This window comes from Bombina bombina, chromosome 7, assembly GCF_027579735.1.
Source record: "Bombina bombina isolate aBomBom1 chromosome 7, aBomBom1.pri, whole genome shotgun sequence".
Classification (NCBI taxonomy): Eukaryota; Metazoa; Chordata; class Amphibia; order Anura; family Bombinatoridae; genus Bombina; species Bombina bombina.
The window spans coordinates 128298390-128319154 of record NC_069505.1 but is presented as its reverse complement, the minus strand read 5'-3'; the positions used below and the strand labels follow the sequence as shown (position 1 = coordinate 128319154).

The window sequence follows — 20765 nt, the reverse complement described above, 5'->3', positions numbered from 1 at the left end:
CCACCTGGGCCTTTAAAAATGAGGCCTTTGTTGAACAGATTTGCAAGGCTGCAACTTGGTCTTCCCTTCATACTTTTTCCAAATTTTACAAATTTGATACTTTTGCTTCTTCGGAGGCTCTTTTTGGGAGAAAGGTTCTACAGGCAGGCAGTGGTTCCTTCCGTTTAAGTTCCTGCCTTGTCCCTCCCATCATCCGTGTACTTAAGCTTTGATATTGGTATCCCACAAGTAATGGATGATCCGTGGACTGGATACACTTAACAAGAGAAAACATAATTTATGCTTACCTGATAAATTTATTTCTCTTGTAGTGTATCCAGTCCACGGCCCGCCCTGTCCTTTTCAGGCAGGTCTAAATTTTAATTAAACTACAGTCACCACTGCACCCTATGCTTTCTTCTTTCTCGTCTTGTTTCGGTCGAATGACTGGATATGGCAGTGAGGGGAGGAGCTATATAGCAGCTCTGCTGTGGGTGATCCTCTTGCAACTTCCTGTTGGGAAGGAGAATATCCCACAAGTAATGGATGATCCGTGGACTGGATACACTACAAGAGAAATAAATTTATCAGGTAAGCATAAATTATGTTTTTCATATAAAATGCTGGAGTAGAGGTGTTCTAAAGCTAATTTTGAATGCATTAAAGGGGCATAAAACCCATTTTTTTTTCATGATTTAGATAGCACATCAAATATTAAACAACTTTCTAATTTACTTCTATCATATTTTTTTGTTTTCTTGTTATCCTTATTTGAAAAGCAGAAATGTAAGCTCAAGAGTGCACGTGTCTGCAGCACTATATAGCAGCAGTTTTGCAACAATGTTATACATTAGCAGGATCACTAGATGGCAGCACTTTTTCCTTTCATGTAGGGCTTCAGGCATGTGCATGCTACCGACCTATGTATCTCTTCAACAAAGAATAATATGAGAATGAAATAAATTTGATAATAGAAGTAAATTATAATTTTTTTTAATAATTGTATTCTCTATCTGAATCATGAAATAATTTTTTGGGGTTTAATGTCCCTTTAAAGGGACAGTATACACTCATTTTCATATAACTGCATGTAATAGACACTACTATAAAGAATAAGATGTATAGATACTGATATTAAAATCCAGTATTAAACTGTTTTAAAACTTACTTAGCTCTCCGTTTAGCTCTTTTGAAAAGGTAGCTGGAAAGCCCACTGCAAGTGGGAAATAAGACACTCCCAACTCCCCCTTCTTTTTCATATGAAAAGACCCTTTACACAAACGGAAGCAAGCTGGAGAAGGTAGCTGACGGTATTCTCATAAAACTTTGGGGCTTGGTTAGGAGTCTGCAAATCAGAGCAATGTTATTTAAAAATAAGCAAAACTATACATTTTTTAAAAAAACAAAAATTTTATGGGCTATATAAATAGATCATCTACAAAACATTTATGCAAAGAAAAAATGTGTATAATGTCCCTTTAAGCACAAGTATGCTGTCCTGGCCGCAGACGGCATACCAGCTCACATGACAAACATTGATATAACATAAATACAGTCATAGCTATTGCATGAAAATTAGAATCCTGGCAGTGCTTAATTCATCATACATTAGATTTGATAACATATTAGCTGATGGTCTCAATTATACTATACTTGTATCTAATAATGTAATTTCATTCAAAGAAACCTATAGTCCATACCAAGCTTTCCAAGCAAATATATGTTTAAAGGTAGGGTAAAATGAACAATGTCCTATTCTGTGTTATAAGCCAATACATTTTAAAATCATTTAGATGAGAAGCAGCATGAAAATGAGTTTTAAGTTTTCAAACAAAACATTATCATAATAAGAGACTAAATATAATGCAAAATATTAATAGTGTTTATAGGTCTGTCTATATAGTAATCCTAACCATCGGAGAGGCAAGAGGAAGGTTTCTCTGAGAAAGCTTCAGACCATCTCATCTGACAGTTAGTTCAACTCAAACTTGAGCTCCTTGTAGACTTGAGGGACTAAAAAGTTCTTAAACAATCCCGGATCTCTTGTATTTTATAGCGACTTCCCACTGCTGGAGCCCGCATGACCAAGTGTCCATTGTAGCTGAACCTTGTAGGCCAACACTCCTCGAGCAGCCCCTTCAGTGGTTCCATGCCAAGCAGAAAGCACATAGGAGAACCCTTCAGATTTTCACTCGCCCCTATCAGTCTGTCTAGGAGCTGGTGCGATGCAAGCTGGGTCCATAACAAGAAAAACAGGCTATCTTGAGTCTCCGCTGTAGATGAGTTGAGATGAAATCCTTTGCGCAAACTTTCAAGTGATCTCACTCCTAGGTGTTCAGGGCTATCAGTTAAGCATTGTGGTACTGCTGCGATATAGGTGGGTGGAAGTCGGGTATGCGACAATTACAATCACAGGTTGCGCTTCTATAGCTTGTAGTTCACACCTCAGCAAGAGGGGCCGCTGTCTATCCAGCTCAGAGGCAATCATGGAGCTAAATAAGGTGAGTGCCGAGTTAAGGTCCCTTGCAAGCTGTTGAGCATATTGCGTGATTAGAGTCTTAAAGGATTGTTCCCATGTCTCCACGTCTTCCATTTAGCACTTCAAACTCGTGCTTTTTTGTCTGGCGGTAGCTCAATGTCTGTAGTATCGCTTTATCCCTCAGTGGAGTCTCTGTTCAGTATGTTTCCTATATTGTCATTCTTCAGCACAAATGGCTGGATGATCTGATTATTCAGGATGCTGGGGGGGGTAGATATAGTTTTAGGCCGTAACCAGGCCTCTGCTGCGCACCACATCTATTTCAGTCTGCTGGGCTGAGGACTAATATAAAACTAGTGTAGATCAGCTCCACAAGTATTCCTTTTCATTGAGTCTTGAAAAAAACACTGGATATGTGGCATAAGGAGTGGTAAACAGCGGTTTCATCTGCTTCTTTGATCAGCCAGAATTATGAAGCAGCCATCTTGGTCGATGGTTTGACACGCCCCCAATTTTTTGTACTTTATTCCTTCAGTGCGCTTATATAATTTCTACATACTTTTCACTTGTGCAGTAGGCACCTAATATGCAATCATTAGTATATGAAAAACTACAATTTTTGAAAGTGTATGTGCAAATTAACAATAATCTTAAAAATATTTCAAATGCTCCAGTGGCTGTGGGTACTTTTTTTATTTTTATAAATATTATTACAATAAGCATTAAGGCTAATATATATATATATATATATATATATATATATATATATATATATATATATATATATATATATATATATATATATATATATATATATATATATATATATATATATATATATATATATATATATATATATATATATATATATATATATAGGGTTGACCGATTATCGGAGCAGCCGATTATTATGGACGATATTCAGAATTTCTGAAATAATTGGTGACACAAATAATCTATCGCACATATAAGCTGGACATAGCATAGCATCTAATAATAAATAATACTGATAACAGACTCCAAGCCCAGGTGTTCCTGGAGCTCAGTTACCAACTACCATACCCTCAATGGCAGGCCTGCAGATGGACTTGCATAAACAAAAAAATATATTATGTGAAATGGAAAATGTGATCTTTAGTTTGAATCTTTTTTATTGAGAAAGATAATACAAAATGATACAGGGCTATGCAACAGTTCAACTTTACATCATTTCTCTTTGATTTTCCAATGGTAAAGACTTAATATATTTTGGGGTAACACACTTCCCAATATTTCTTGTTCTATGGCTGAGTCTGTACCACATTACAATGTATAAAAATACCTAAAGTAAAAAACAAAACCCGAAAAAAAAAAAGGAAAAAAAACAAACAAAACTTTAATAGCGCTGTTAGCTAAACCCTTATCATGAAAAACTTTCCTTGATAACGTAAGATACCAATTAATCCAAATCAGAGCGTTACATAGCTCAAAATGCCAAACAGGCATAAGTGCGAGGGTTCTTCTAGGTGCAATCCCCTCTATTTGTTAGTGACGTACTATTTAGACTCCAGTAGAACCAAATCTTATCATTAATCTCTTTAGTGTCTAAGACACAAGCAGCTGAGTTGTACATGGAATAAGTGTGTGAGATTTTGTTATATACTTCCATCCCAGAAGGCGCACCAGTTTTCCAGTAACATGCTACACAGATCCTGTTTACCATACACAGGGTTTTTATAAAAGTATTGATGTGTTTATTATATTTTTTGAGTGGTTCGTGCAGCAATGCTTGTGACCTAGTGTGAGTAGGATTTTTTTCCTCTACGGTGTTACTTAGAAGGGTCAGCAGGGACTTCCATATCGGTTGTATAATTTCACAATCCCACCACATATGGCAGTAAGTTCCCACCTCCCTACAATCCCTATAGCAAAGTCTAGTACTGTTAGTAGACATATTAGAGGTTCTAATCGGAGTGAGATACCATCTGTGGATGGTTTTCAGTGTGTTTTCTTGTAGATCCACACTTAGTAGACCTTTGGTGTCTGAACTAAAGATTATATCCCACTTCTTCTCTCGTGTGACACCAAGATCCATTTCCCATTTTAACATGGCAAAGGATTTAGTGCTATTGGTGAGATTTTAAATGGTTAAATATAATTTGGAAATCGACTGTTTTGGCCTACTTGTGGAGTTGCAAATAGATTCTAGGGTAGTGATTGGGGGTGTGGGAAAAGGGTTCAGATATTTATGCAGGTATGATGAGATTTGTAGGTACAGGTACCAACCAATGAACTTGTATTGGATCTAGTTTACATTGTAGCTGGGTGTATTGTAGGTTTTCCAATTTTCTAAAAAATCCGCCACATGATATATGCCTTTATTTTCCCATTTACTTATACATTTATGGAAGTCTCTATTAAGTGAGTGTTGGTAGGGATTAGTGATTTGTTTATTGCAAGGGAAGACCAAATTTGTTTAGAGTCAGTCGTAGGGGGTTTAAATTGGCTAATTTCAGTGTTTGGATGGTGTATGTCCCATAGTATGGCATCTGAAGTGTCCCAACTTCCTATGTCTGCCTCCAGGTATGTCCAAAGGACCTCCCTGGAGGTTATGTGTAGTAGAGTGGCTTGTGTGACGAATCAAACCTTCTCAACGTCAGAATAGAGGGGTGTGGGCATGAAGGGGTTAATGGCACACAGCTCTGGTTCCCTTATCCTTGCAACTCTGCAAAAGGACCTTAAGAGACACCACATTAACCCCACATCCGGTCCACACTGCTCTAATTAACAATTTCCCTGCTGCCACCACCAAAACTTTTAAATTAAAGGGGAGTTCTGGGGAACACCTAAAAACTCACACCATTTAACAGTAAGGTATAAGGTGCCTTTAACCTTGTCTCAACAGGAGTGTGAATTTGGATATTAGAGCCCAACAGAATGAGATTTTCTATGTGTTTGATAACAAAAATATCAACACAGGTTACACAGTGAAAAATTATAAAGACATTCAAAATAACATACAATTACAAAGCTACAGTTCTTTAAAAACAAAATGGGACATGGAAAGATTTGCACAATATCTTACTTATATCAAATTCCTTTAGATATGTGGAGAGCTGCTGATCATGCTGATGTCTTTGGTCCCCAGGGCAGTTCTGACCAAAAAGTCCTGCTGTTGCAAACCTAAACCTAACTTTCCTTTGTTTTGTCAAAGACAACGCCCTGGCCATGATTTACAACGACTTCAGCCAATGCAAAACAAGTCTTAGCTCCCACTATCAGTCCCTAAGGGGAGGAGCGTTCTGCATTCCTACACAGTTACATTTAACAGCACTAGGCTAAGGAGGGGGAAGGGAGGGGGGAAGGAAGGAGGGCTGGGGAGTCTCAGCTTACAGCCTTCTGAAAGCAGATTTCACACAGAAAAAGGCAATTCACATTAACCTTTTTCCAGGCTGAGAACACAATACCACCTCTGCTGAGTACCAATCCAGGTATCAACTGCTCCACATGATTGTATCATGACAGCTTGTCTGGAAGTTCTATAGTAGTCCCAGAGGTCAGGAACACCCAGTCCTCCAATCTCTCTAGGTCTTGTCATTATCGTGTTTGGGATTCTCGTCGTCATCGCCCCTCTTACAAATGACTGGATTTCTTTTTGAAGAGAGTTTAAGTCTGGTGCTGGTATTTTTATGGGTAGTGATCTAAACAAATATAGCAGGCGAGGAAGTGCGCTCGTTTTGACCGCCGAGATGCGACCTAGCCAAGAAAAATTGTATTGTTTCCACTTCTTAAGGTCTTTCCTAATTTCCCTAAAAATTGGTAAATAATTAAATTTAAATAGTTGATCATACTGAGTGTTGGGTAAAGCCTCGCTTTTGTCGAAATTTATTCTATAGCCAGAAATCCTGGAGAATTGTTCCAAGATTTCAAATAGGTTAGATATTAGCGCTGCGGAATCTGTTGGCGCTCTACAAATAACCGATAATAATAATAATTGAAATAAGTGGTTTTGTTATTGATAATAAAATATCGTCCGCAAAGAGGGATAATTTATAATCTACATCTCGGATCCTGACACCCGACACATCTGGGTATAGTCTAATTTTAGCCGCTAAAGGTTCAATACACAAGGTGAACAATAGTGGGGACAAAGGACAACCCTGTCTAGCCCCGTTGAGGATCGGGAATACTTTAGATTTATAACCTGCAGATGATACTTGGCGCACAGTGTGGAGTATATAGCCTTGATGGCTTTAATAAATGATCCCTCAAACCCCATATAGAGAAGGACTGCAAGCATGAAGTTCCAATCAACCCTATCAAACGCCTTCTCCTTGTCCAGGGAAAGGAGCAGAGAAGGTGTCTTGGTTGTGGTTAGGTAGTGGATGATATTAATCATCCGTCTAATATTATCAGGCGCCTCTCTTCCCTTAACGAACCCCACTTGGTCTGGGTGCACCAATGAAGGAATAATATGTTTCAATCTATTCGCAAGTATTTTGGTGAAAATTTTGAGGTCCTGATTTATAAGGGAGATTTGGCGGTAGCTTGAGCATAATTTGGGATTTTTGCCGGGCTTCGGGATAACTATTATCTTGGCGTGAAGCAGTTCTGATGGGATAGCGTGCCCCTCCATAATGTGGTTGCAAAATTTATTCAAGTGGGGGACCAGGGTAATTTTAAATAGCTTATAGTATTCTCCTGAGAAACCATCAGGTCCCGGAGCTTTACCTGGCTTTAGATCTTTTATAGCTGAGTGTATATCGGCTTGTGTGATTGGGGCATTAAGGGACTCCCGATCCTCCTTAGAGATACCGTTTAGTTGGGCTGTTGTTAAAAAGTTATTAGTGATATCCGTAGGTTGGGAATTTTGAGCAGTTTTCTTGCCATCATATAAATTACCATAATAGTCTGCATATGTATCAACTATGGTTTGAGGGTGGGAGGTCAGTGTACCGTCGGGTTTTTGAAAGTTGGAAATCGTAGAGGCCCTACATCGCTCTCTAATCTTATGTATGTATGGGGTACTTGTAAAGTGCAGCTAAATACCTGTAAGGGTCTCAAGGCGCTGCTCATTTTATCGACCTCGGAAGGATAAAAGGCTGAGTGGACCTCGCCGGGGATCGAACCTGCAACCCTTGGGTTGCTACAGAGCTCAGCCACAGTGCCTGCGTGAATTACTCCTGTAGCTCGTTGGTTTAAAAATTCGGCAAAGGATTCTCTTTTGCTTTGGAGGGCTTTTAGTGTTGAGTCTTGTTTGTTTAATTTGTGTTGCCTTTCTAGCAATTCTATTTCTTGGTATAATTTGGTTAACATAGCCTTACTTTGTTTAATGTGGTGTGACTTATTTTTAATTAGAATTCCTCGGACATAAGTTTTGTGGGCAGCCCATATATGAATCGGGTTAGAAGTCGATCCATAGTTCAGGTCCCAATATTCCACTAATTGCTGGAGAGTGTCCTTGTGCTTAGGCGGGTCCCTCAAGCAATGTGGGCTGAATGTCCATGATCTAACTCTATTAGAGTCTAGCACCCCCCCCGTATCTGTAAGCTGACTATCGAGTGATCGGACCACACGCAAGTGTGGATGGAGAATGAGCGTAACATAGGGTGTAGAACTTGGCTGGTATAAATAATGTTCAGTCTGATGTATGATTTATGAGCTGGTGAGTAATAAGTTGTGTCGTTGGGAACACCATTAAGAGTCGGCCAAAAGTCTGATAAAGAGTGAGGGGCGAAGGAGTCCTCTATCTCCCTAACTATACGGTTGTGACGGAGATTCTTATGATAGAGAGAGTGCATTGTTCTGTTTTGGAACCCTAAGTGACATTGTAACATTAAAGTCTCCCGCCAATATTGTTTTAGAATGAGACCATTGAGTGAGAAGGTGGGCAATATGCTTAAAGAACATGTGTTGATTTTCATTAGGGGCATAAGGTTACATCTGTATCTTGAATCAGGCCTCTTATGATTAGGAATCTACCCTCTGGGTCAGAAATTGTAGAGATGTATTTAAAATCTATAGAGTGATGAACACCCCTTTTCTCCAACATTGGTGTGTCCGGTCCACGGCGTCATCCATTACTTGTGGGAAATGTTCTCCCCCACAGGGAAAGGCAAGGAGAGCACACAGCAAGAGCTGTCCATATAGCTCCCCCTCTGGCTCCGCCCCCCAGTCATTCTCCTTGCCGCTCTGGACAAGTAGCATCTACCACGGGGATGGCGAGGAGTTTGTGGTGCTACCTCTCTCTCTCTTTCTGGCTGAAAAGCATTATCCGCTTGGCTTATGAGACTGCCGGACGGCAGCCTCCTGACCGTATCACAGCTCACTCTACTAGGGCTGTGGCTTCCACATGGGCCTATAAGAACGAGGCTTCTGTTGACCAGACATGTAAGGCAGCGACTTGGTCTTCTCTGCACACTTTTGCCAAATTCTACAAATTTGATATTTTTGCTTCTTCGGAGGCTGTTTTTGGGAGAAAGGTTTTGCAAGCCGTGGTGCCTTCTGTTTAGGTAACCTGATTTGCTCCCTCCCTTCATCCGTGTCCTAAAGCGTTGGTATTGGTTCCCACAAGTGATGGATGACGCCGTGGACCGGACACACCAATGTTGGAGAAAACAGAATTTATGCTTACCTGATAAATTACTTTCTCCAACGGTGTGTCCGGTCCACGGCCCGCCCTGGTTTTTTTTAATCAGGTTGAAATTTTTTTTCTTTATACACTACAGTCACCACGGCACCCTATAGTTTCTCCTTTTTCTCCTAACCGTCGGTCGAATGACTGGGGGGCGGAGCCAGAGGGGGAGCTATATGGACAGCTCTTGCTGTGTGCTCTCCTTGCCTTTCCCTGTGGGGGAGAACATTTCCCACAAGTAATGGATGACGCCGTGGACCGGACACACCGTTGGAGAAAGTAATTTATCAGGTAAGCATAAATTTTGTTTTTTCTTTGTATATGCCGTAGAGTAGAAGTGACTTGTGAACTGTTTAACCCAGTATTTAGGGATCTGGGCCTTGATAAAATGGGTCTCCTGAAGAAAGATTGTTAGCTTTAAAACTCAAATATTGAGAAATGGCTGTACGCCTTTTACTATCAGAATTTAGGCCTTTCACATTGTGGGAGAGAATATTAATATTGGGCATCATCCAAACAACACAACCAATTTTGTATCATCATCAAGAGTCTTAACTGAAAAGCAGATATGTCTGGGAAGGTAGAACTCCCGTCTGTATACATATTCTTGTGTAGAATTAATGGTGATTAAATGTGTTTGCAAGACAGCGTCATCATGAACAAAATATATAAAACTTAGTGATAATTACTAGAAGAAAACTAAACAAAAGATGACTGTCCCCTAACATGGGGTCAAATACAGAAACAAACAATATTATTACACTAGTTAGGGTCATTAAGGCAGCGGTAAGAAAACACATTAATAACATGTATACCATTAATAATGAATATGAATAACAATTGTATATATGTCCATAGTTCTATCTATACTGCCCTCCGGCAGCCAACCATGTACTGGTTTAAGTTCACGTGGGGTTAGTAGAAGGCCTTGTATACTAACAAACCCATAGTGTGGAGAGTCCTATAGGGAGGAGGACCTACATCCCTACAAATCTTTTCAGACTTCTTCAATAATCTGCAGGAGTGTCCAGCATTGTAACTCTGTACCATTGACAGTTATCTCTGTATACCAATATGGTATCAAGATAATAACCGTGTAGCACAGAGATTAAGCTCCATACATAAACCCGAAGGAACCCTGATCAATAAGGGGTAAAGAACTTGCACATCATGACATCAAGGGATATGTAGAAACTTATAAGGGCTACTCCCCAAAGGGGCCAATTATTTGGCCCTATAGCAGTATTCAAAGTCAATATTTGTATTCGGTCCACATTGAATATCCAACGAGCCTCCATCTGTAGTAATGCCTGTCCTCTCTCACCTCCCCGTCTGGGGCGAGGCACATGATCAATTAACATTGTTTGTAAAGAGGAGATAGAATGTCCAGCAGCCAAAAAATTGTGTGCAACCGGCTGATCTGAGCGTCCCCTGTCAAGCGCCTGACATTGCTGTCTTATGAAGGACGTCACTATTTTTCTAATATTTTTCTAATATAATACAAGGAGCATGGAGAGATAATGGCATATACAACAAACTCCGTCTGTTGGTATGTGGGTGTTGAAATGTATTGCCAGTAATTAAACTGTTACATGTCACACAATTTCTACATCTATAGTACCCTGGCTTGCCCTTGAATAGCCACCCTTGTTTCTCATAACAGTGTACCGGATCATTCAAAACCAGAAGATATATTTTTTCCAGGAATATATATATATATATATATATATATATATATATATATATATATATTTATATTCCTGGAAAAAATATAAACCAGGATAAAAGACAGGGAATTCAGCACTCTTTTCAAAAAGTTATATTAAGCTCCAAATATTGTCATGGTGTATCCAAAATATAAAACTTTAGTAGCTGCAAGAGAGGGTATTCTCTGACACCTTCTAGTTATATCTCTAAATGAGTGTATTAATAGGTAAAGAGACAAACAAACCCAATTTGTAAATATAATCACTTTATAAAGATGTAAATTGCATAGAAAATACAACATACAAACCTGACCGGTCAGGGGATAATGTTAATGCATGAACAGAAAAAATCAACATGTTATGTAGATTGTTATTATGGCCATAAAACAGCAACTAATGTATCCTACTGTAAGAAACCTCTAGTTTCTTAGCAGTATGAGCATGAACATCTCAATATACCTAGTGAAGTGCAGTATTTCAATGGAGAACAGTAATCAGTCTACTACACCCTGCTGCGTACGGCACCTTAATATGTAAGGCTAAATGCCGGGCAGGTATAGAGCTGGGATCTAAGTAGTTACTGTTAGTGTGCCCCAAAGCGCTTGCATATATATTTGTGCATATTCGGCATAGACATATTGGAGTACATACATGTTTATGGTAAAGATATATTAATGGGGAACAGTTATCAAGCTACTACACCCTGCTGCGTACGGCACCTTGAAATATAAGGCTGAATGCCGGGCAGGTATTAGCGTGGGATCTAAGTAGATTTCGATAATGTGCCCCACAATATGTACATATATCTTATAATTAGCAAGCAAAAGACAATAGGCAATATTCAAATTAAGATAACTCAGCAGGATAGATAAGCAGGTAGTATCATGAGTGCAGCTGGTCGTTATATTGGATGTAAGAGTCCCTTTAAATTAGTCATGCATTCAGGAAAGCGGTTAGCTGTGAAGCAAGAAAAAGCATGATGCAAAGTGCAGGGTGACCCCAATTAATTTCCATAGGTAGGTATATATATATATATATATATATATATATATATATATATATATATATATATATATATATATATATATATATATATATATATATATATATATATATATATATATATATATATATATATATATCTTTATTCAAGCATACAAGTTCAAAATATTTTTTAAATGTCTTCATTATTATAATGCACTGGCTCACGTATGTTTCAGGGAGTTTGTCATTCGTTTAACTTTTTTTCTCAATGAGGTATTGTTAGATCTTGGTATTTCCCAGTAGGCTTAAAAAGGGAGATGAGATGCTCCCCACGTCATCACGCCCTGACGAAGCCCGACACACCTAGCGGGTGAAACGCGCGTCGGCATTGGACAAGCCGAACCGGAACATGTGGTTTGTGTTGATGCCACTGAACAGACACGCTGCAAGAAAACACGCTTGATGGATTTCCAGAACGGTGCTCCTTGGAAGTCGTAAAGGCTTATTAACTAAGAACCAGCTTCAAGATAACTCAGGAAACAGGTCGTATATTGCCACATCTGCTGCCTGATTGATAGGCACATGCATTATCGATCTGGATATCGCTACCCTATTGAGAGGGTCACACTATAAGTCCTTAACTATAAAGGAGACTGCTATCTTTGATGAATGCTTCAGGCATATTAATATCACGCATAATTGAGTTGCAACCCTGCACTTTGCATCATGCTTTTTCTTGCTTCACAGCTAACCGCTTTCCTGAATGCATGACTAATTTAAAGGGACTCTTACATCCAATATAACGACCAGCTGCACTCATGCTACTACCTGCTTATCTATCCTGCTGAGTTATCTTAATTTGAATATTGCCTATTGTCTTTTATAAGATATATGTACATATTTTGGGGCACATTATCGAAATCTACTTAGATCCCACGCTAATACCTGCCCGGCATTCAGCCTTATATTTCAAGGTGCCGTACGCAGCAGGGTGTAGTAGCTTGATAACTGTTCCCCATATATCTTTACCATAAACATGTATGTACTCCAATATGTCTATGCCTAATATGCACAAATATATATGCAAGCGCTTTGGGGCACACTAACAGTAACTACTTAGATCCCAGCTCTATACCTGCCCGGCATTTAGCCTTGCATATTAAGGTGCCATACGCAGCAGGGTGTAGTAGACTGATTACTGTTCCCCATTGAAATACTGCACTTCACTAGGTATATGTTCATGTTCATACTGCTAAGAAACTAGAGGTTTCTTACAGTTAGTTGCTGTTTTATGGTCATAATAACAAACTACATAACATGTTGATTTTTTCTGTTCATGCATTAACATTATCCCCTGACCGGTCAGGTTTGTATGTTGTATTTTCTATGCAATTTACATCTTTATAAAGTGATTATATATACAAATTGGGTTTGTTTGTGTCTTTACCTATTAATACACTCATTTAGAGATATAACTAGAAGGTGTCGGAGAATACCCTCTCTTGCAGCTACTAAAGTTTTATATTTTGGATACACCATGACAATATTTGGAGCTTAATATAACTTTTTGAAAAGAGTGCTGAATTCCCTGTCTTTTATCCTGGTTTATATTTTTTCCAGGATTTACTCTTTCTTCATAAACTCTTGTATTTTACATAAGGGTCTGCACCAGATATTAGATATATTCAGGACCAAACCAGTATTTGTTTAGATAAATCTGGTTGGATGTTTCTTATAAGCTCATAGCAGTTGCGTCCCCTCTGTTAATTCTTCTTTTATATATATATATATATATATATATATATATATGAAGAATTAACAGAGGGGACGCAACTGCTATGAGCTTATAAGAAACATCCAACCAGATTTATCTAAACAAATACTGGTTTGGTCCTGAATATATCTAATATCTGGTGCAGACCCTTATGTAAAATATATATATATATATGTGTGTGTGTGTGTGTTAAATGACAGAAAAAATGTTGCAGCTGTACCTTTTAAGCCAGCACTTGCTCATTAAGCAAAATTTAGAAAATACAGATTGCTTTGACATAAGAATCAGACACAGAGACCAATTGCAAGATAACATCAAAATCCCTTTATTAACTAAAATAACAATCAAAAAAAGGCACCAAATAAAAACTGAAAATTGTTATGACATATATACCTTCCTCATTACAGAGGACAATGGAATAGATCACTATGGCTGTAAGGTAGGTATGATTGCATAATACTGTCCAGTAAGAGTCGTTATGGAGGGATGTTAAACGTTTTAAAACATAACTTACTCACATTCGGTTTGTAAGCGGGAGTGACGTCTCACTACCACCGCTACTTGTGAGTGCTGCAGGAATTACCTGTGAAGACTTCTTCAAAGCTCCAGCCCTCTCGACCCCTGAATTCTCCAGCAGTCTGTTACCTTACCTCTGCCATGCAACGCGTCCTACAAACTCAGCCACGCTCACGGAGATCCAATGGGCGTGGTAAAAGCGGCTACACGTGTTTCACCCAAACTTGCGTTGTGATTGGGCTTCCTCAGGCATGTGATGCCGTTGTACGTCAAACTTGCCTTATATTGCAGTTGATCCCTGGTGAAATGATTAACTCATTCAGTGCCAAATAAAAATTGTATACATATCTCCCTGATAACACGGGATATGTATACCAAACTACACAACTTTATGAAATATTTAAATACAAATTAAAAGAATTTGAAATTTACTTATGTGTATAGTCCTCTAGAAGTCTCTTTCCTTGATTTAAAATTAATGAAATTGGGTAACAAAATAGTTACTGAGAGTTTTAGGAAACCTACAGCAGCTAATACTCTATTAGAGGCAACCAGCCATCACCCCATCGCACAAATTAAAGATTAAAGGCATCCCTATAGGGCAATATTTATGACACAAAAGAAATTGTTCTGACGATTTGCTTTTTGAAAAACATGCTGATGATTTAAAATGTCGCTTTTTAGAGAGAGGCTATAGTAAAAACTGGTTAAAAAAAAAGGATTCCACAGAGCATCCCAAACAGAGAGAAAAACTTTACTCTATGAAACAAAGGATAAGAGTGATGATCAAAAACTCAGGATGATCACCACCTTTAATAACCAATGGTCAGATGTAAAAGCCATTCTTTCTAAACATTGGCATTTGCTAACATTAGATAGTGACATACATAGCTTAGTGGGGGATTATCCGCTACTAACGGCTAGAAAGGCTCCTTCTTTAAAAGATAGACTAGTACATAGTCACTATATTGATAGGGAATCTAAAATGTGGCTAGGAAGTATGAAACCGAAAAATGGCACTTATCCATGTAACAAATGTAAAATGTGTAAATTTATGATCACAGGTAATAAAATTGAAGACAGCAAAGGACTAATACATAAGACAAACGGTTTTATAACATGTAAAACATATGGTGTTTATGTACTCTCGTGTTTATGTCCCAAACAGTATGTTGGAAAATCCTATAGTGAATTCAAGGAGAGGATGAAAGAACATAGGCGAGACATAGTCGATAAGAAAATCAAAACAAGTGGTATAGCACGTCATTTCTTTGAATTTCATAACCGTAGTGATGAAGGTTTGAAATTCATTGGTGCAGAATATATAGGCATACATGGAAGAGGGGGGGATTGGAATAATTTATTATTAAAAGCTGAATGCAAATGGATATTTAACCTGAATACTGTTCAACCAGGAGGTTTAAATGAAGAGTTAAACTATGCTCCATTTCTAAATTGAATGTTTAAAGTGTTATTCTCCCCCATATGTATGCTGCCTAATTGAAGTGAATATACTCTTACCAATACATTAGTTATAAATTTATATCAATATTTTTGAATAAATATATGGTTTCACTGATAACACTGTATGTAACTAATCCGTAGAATGGTAAAAAAGTTATAATCGGTTTTCTAAAAATGCAATTATGTATTTTTTATATATATATATATATATATATATATATATATATATATATATATCTTTATATCTTTATGTCTTATGACTATACTTCTGGTTCCTTTTATAATCGTTGGGGTCCTGTCATTGCTGCTACTACATGATTAATAAGTATCCCTAAAGAATTGAGATTGTAAATAAATCCCTGTGTTATCAGGAGAGATATGTATACAATTTTTGTTTTTCACTGAATGAGTTAATCCTTTCACCTGGGATCAACTGCAATATAAGGTAAGTTTGAGGTACAACGGCATCACATGCCTGAGGAAGCCCAATCACAACGGAAGTTTGGGTGAAACACGTGTAGCCGCTTTTACCACGCTCCCACTGGAGCTCTGTGAACGTGACTGAGTTTGTAGGACGCGTTGCATGGCGGAGGTAAGGTAACGGATTGCTGGAGAATTCAGGGGTTGAGAGGGCTGGAGCTTTGAAGAAGTCTTCACAGGTAATTCCTGCAGCACTCGCAAATAGCGGTGGTAGTGAGACGTCACTCCCGCTAACAAACCGAATGTAAGCAAGTTATGTTTTAAAACGTTTAACATCCCTTCATAACGACTTTTATTGGACAGTATTATGCAATCATACCTACCTTGCAGCCACTAGTGTCCTATATATACCGACAAGATTCATTGTTGCCCTGAATATGGCTTGCTACCACTGACTACGACAAGTTAACTGTGTCAGGACTCTTGTCGGAATCAAAAAGTTCTCCAAATCTTTATACTGGGGACTGCTTTAAAGTTTGTGCACTAACCAAAGCTTGGTTTTGCATATAAATCAACTGTTGCTTGGCTTTGAGCTGCTACTAATTCACCTTTCCGCCACTGGCATATTTTGGAAGCTGCCTTTGCAGGACTTTATAACTGTTTTTTACAGTTTCTTTACAAAAGGTCCATTGTCCTCTGTAATGAGGAAGGTATATATGTCATAATAATTTTCAGTTTTTATTTGGTGCCTTTTTTTGATTTTGTTATTTTAGTTAATAAAGGGATTTTGATGTTATCTTGCAATTGGTTTCTGTGTCTGATTCTTATGTCAAAGCAATCTGTATTTTCTAAATTTTGCTTAATGAGCAAGTGCTGGTTTAAAGGTACAGCTGCAATATTTTTTCTGTTATTTAACATACAATAATTTTTGTACCTCCTTGCACCGGATGGAAATATTTATTTTTTCACATCTGAGCTCAGCATAAATTACATTTGGTTAAAGCTGGTATATTTTTATATGTGTGTATATGTATGTGTGTGTATGTGTATATATATATATATATATATATATATATATATATATATATATATATATATATATATATATATATATATATATATATATGTATGTATGTAGAGGCACGAAACGCGTCAGATGCAGGGGGGCTTAGGCTCTCTCACTGTACCTGCTTCTTAGTGTGTTTTTATGGTGCCTTGGCTGTGCCCTGTTTGCTTTTAATCCGCTGCCATAAATTTGACATTTGTACCAATTTCTGTTCCTGTTACTTGAGTGCCAAGTATTTTGAGTCTCTGCATTATATAGTAGTTGGGTGGGGACAGTGTAATATTTTCTAATATTGTAACATTTTCTCCTATCCAAAGCAAAAATGAATTACTGATTTTAATGATAACTAGTGCAATAAAAATTTAACATTTTTAATATTAGCTTAATATTGGCTAAAAATTTAGCTCTGTGGTCGGTAAAATCAGCCAGGTGGTGCACTCGCTAAAAGTGTACTGGGGAGAACACTGGTGTGGGTGTGTACATGTATATATCCATAAAATATACAGTTGCTTTTATTTTACTAATGTCCTAATTGATGAGTGCTACTAGAGAGACACGAGTTAAGACGGAAATAAAATACAGAAATTTTCATATCTTTACTACTTAGGGAAGTGAGCAAATATATAGAAATTAAATTCTGTTATTTCCATATGTTTGCTCATTTTCCTTTGTAGCATGACCCAGCTTTTGTCCTTGTCCTTAATATTTTTGCACTAATGTTGTATTTGGTAGTAGAGGAGTCTTGCACCACCTGCAAAGGTTGGGTTTTATGCTTTGGATTTCTGCTCACTTTCCCTTTTAAAGTGGGTCTGCTTCCTTGATGGGTGCAGATAAGGCAATATAATCAAGATATTAAAACTCTAGTATGATATAATTTAATTTTTTTTCCCCGTATGGTATTGCTACAAAATCATGTAACTGATTGATTTTTTTTTGTGTGGTTAGCTACAGAGCTTTAAAGAATTACCATTGATTGAAACAAAGGAAAATACAAAAAAAAACAAAAGAAACTGGAGAAAGGAGGATGGAGCTGCAGACTTTACAGGAGGCCCTAAAAGTGGAAATTCAGGTTCACCAGGTCTGATACAGTCTTTATTATACAAGTAATATAAAATATTAATTTAAAATGTATAATTGTTATTTCTTGAAAGACTGATGTTTAGAGTGCTGAATTAAACAAAATGTTTGCCTAGCGTATTACAAACGCTAGGATTTACCATTTCTAAAAATAAACATGAGTTTCTCTCATTGTTTCATAAAAAAAAACTGCGTTGCACTCACCCTATCTGTTAGCAAAGTAGATTGCTAACTCAGCGCCTTCGGCCACCCATGGCACAGAAATTTCTCCAATGAAGTGACGTTTCCATCTCTAGCCATGCTAGGCTGTCAGTTGACACTCACGGCTATTGGTCTAGAGGTGAAAACGTCCTCTCATTGAAGAAAGCGCTGTGCCGCGGGCGGCCGGAGACGCTGTGTTAGCTATCTATTTTCCTAACTGGGTGAGTGTTACGCTGTGTTTTTTTTTTAACGAAACAATGAGAGAAACAAGTTTATTTTTAGTAATGGTAAATCCTAGCGTTTGTTATTCGATTGGGTTTACCATCACTTTAACTTGTAATGTCTTGTCCAATACACCTGTACAGCTATAAGTAATGTTCTTATTAGACTTGTATTTTTTTTTCAATTATTCAGAGTTATTGTTTACAAATGGTTAACAAATAGCACTTTTAATGAATTATCAAATTAATGAAGATTTGTTAATTCCATTAATAATTAATAAAATATAAAAATATGTATTTTTATGTTTGTCATTTTAAAAAATTAACAAATCAAAAAGTGTCTCATATGTTTACAAATGAAAAAGAACGAAATAATGCACAGGTCTAGTTTTTATCATCTAGTGAAAAGTAGGAACTTTATTATCAATTGTGCACAAGTTTTTTTTAAAACAATTTTTTTTGTATATGTATTGTTTAATATATTTTACCCACAATATATTATGCACAGGAATCACTCCAAGGTCTCTCCTCTACCTATTGGGCTTTATAGTGTTAATGAATGGAATCTATTACAGTCTATTCATCTATAAGATGAACTAGTTCTTGTATATATTTAAAGCTATACTCTTCCTTAGCAGTTAGATATGTGTGTCCGACTGCAAATGGGTTTTAGTCATAAACTCAGATTTCTTTCCTATGGCATGGAGAGTCTACAAAGTCATTCCAATTACTAGTGGGATATCCAACTCCTGGCCAGCAGGAGGAGGCAAAGAGCACTTCAGCAAAACTGTTAAGTGTAAATTCCCTTACCCATAATCCCCAGTCATTCTCTTTGCCTTTGTCAATGGAGGATGTGCGAAGTTGGTGTCTGAAGACATTGTATCCTTTTATGGGTACTTTTCCCTGCAAGCAAGGCTTGGGGTCTAGCTGTGTCCACGTCAATCTCTTTAGCAAGAGTAGTGGTGGCTTTAAACAGTTAAAAGGCGGTGAGGTAGTCTTTGCTTTACTTTTAACATTTTGCTACCCCTTTGTAGAAAGCCAGAGTTCGTTACTCAGTTCTTTCCTATCCTACAGGTCCATGACAGGGAGTTAAGTACCTGTCACACCTTAGTACTAGCATCTGTTCTGCAGCTGAATTTAAGGTATTTGCCTTTGCCTTCTAGGTACTGAAGGATAGCAGCACTTAAAAGGTTAATCCTCATATGGATCCATTTTGGGACATAGATATCCTTATTAGTTAAAGATACATATTATGGACAGATTATGGCACATTTTGCTTTTTCGTGCTCTTTCAGGTGGCGCAGTTATTTCTCCAACATAGGTGTGTCCGGTCCACGGCGTCATCCTTACTTGTGGGATATTCTCTTCCCCAACAGGAAATGGCAAAGAGCCCAGCAAAGCTGGTCACATGATCCCTCCTAGGCTCCGCCTTCCCCAGTCATTCTCTTTGCCGTTGTACAGGCAACATCTCCACGGAGATGGCTTAGAGTTTTTTGGTGTTTAAATGTAGTTTTTATTCTTCAATCAAGAGTTTGTTATTTTAAAATAGTGCTGGTATGCACTATTTACTCTGAAACAGAAAAGTGATGAAGATTTCTGTTTGTAAGAGGAAAATGATTTTAGCAACCGTTACTAAAATCGATGGCTGTTTCCACACAGGACTGTTGAGAGGAATTAACTTCAGTTGGGGGAAACAGTGAGCAGACTTTTGCTGCTTGAGGTATGACACATTTCTAACAAGACGATGTAATGCTGGAAGCTGTCATTTTCCCTATGGGATCCGGTAAGCCATTTTTATTACATAAGAATAAAGGGCTTCACAAGGGCTTTTAAGACTGGTAGACATTTTCTGGGCTAAAACGATTGATATATAAGCATTTTTAATACTTCATAGCTTTGAGGAATTATTTTATTCTTGGGAATTATGTAAAATAACCGGCAGGCACTGTATTGGACACCTTATTCTCTAGGGGCTTTCCCTAATCATAGGCAGAGCCTCATTTTCGCGCCTCTATTGCGCACTTGTTTTTGAGAAGCATGACATGCAGATGCATGTGTGAGGAGCTCTGATACATAGAAAAGGCTTTCTGAAGGCGTCATTTGGTATCGTATTCCCCTTTGGGCTTGGTTGGGTCTCAGCAAAGCAGATACCAGGGACTGTATAGGGGTTAAATATAAAAACGGCTCCGGTTCCGTTATTTTAAGAGTTAAAGCTTTCAAATTTGGTGTGCAATATTTTTAAGGCTTTAAGACACTGTGGTGAAA

At 37.8% G+C, this 20765-nt stretch overlaps 1 protein-coding gene across 1 annotated transcript in view; it reads left to right on the top strand.

The window, feature by feature from the left end:
- PHF21A (PHD finger protein 21A) overlaps window positions 1-20765 on the top strand; it is a 631407-nt gene that overhangs the window by 56690 nt on the left and 553952 nt on the right. Inside the window, exon 2 of the mRNA XM_053720295.1 lies at window positions 17947-18079. Coding sequence (XP_053576270.1) covers window positions 18026-18079 — 54 coding nt within the window. The 5' untranslated portion in view covers window positions 17947-18025. The remainder of the gene's footprint in view (window positions 1-17946; window positions 18080-20765) is intronic.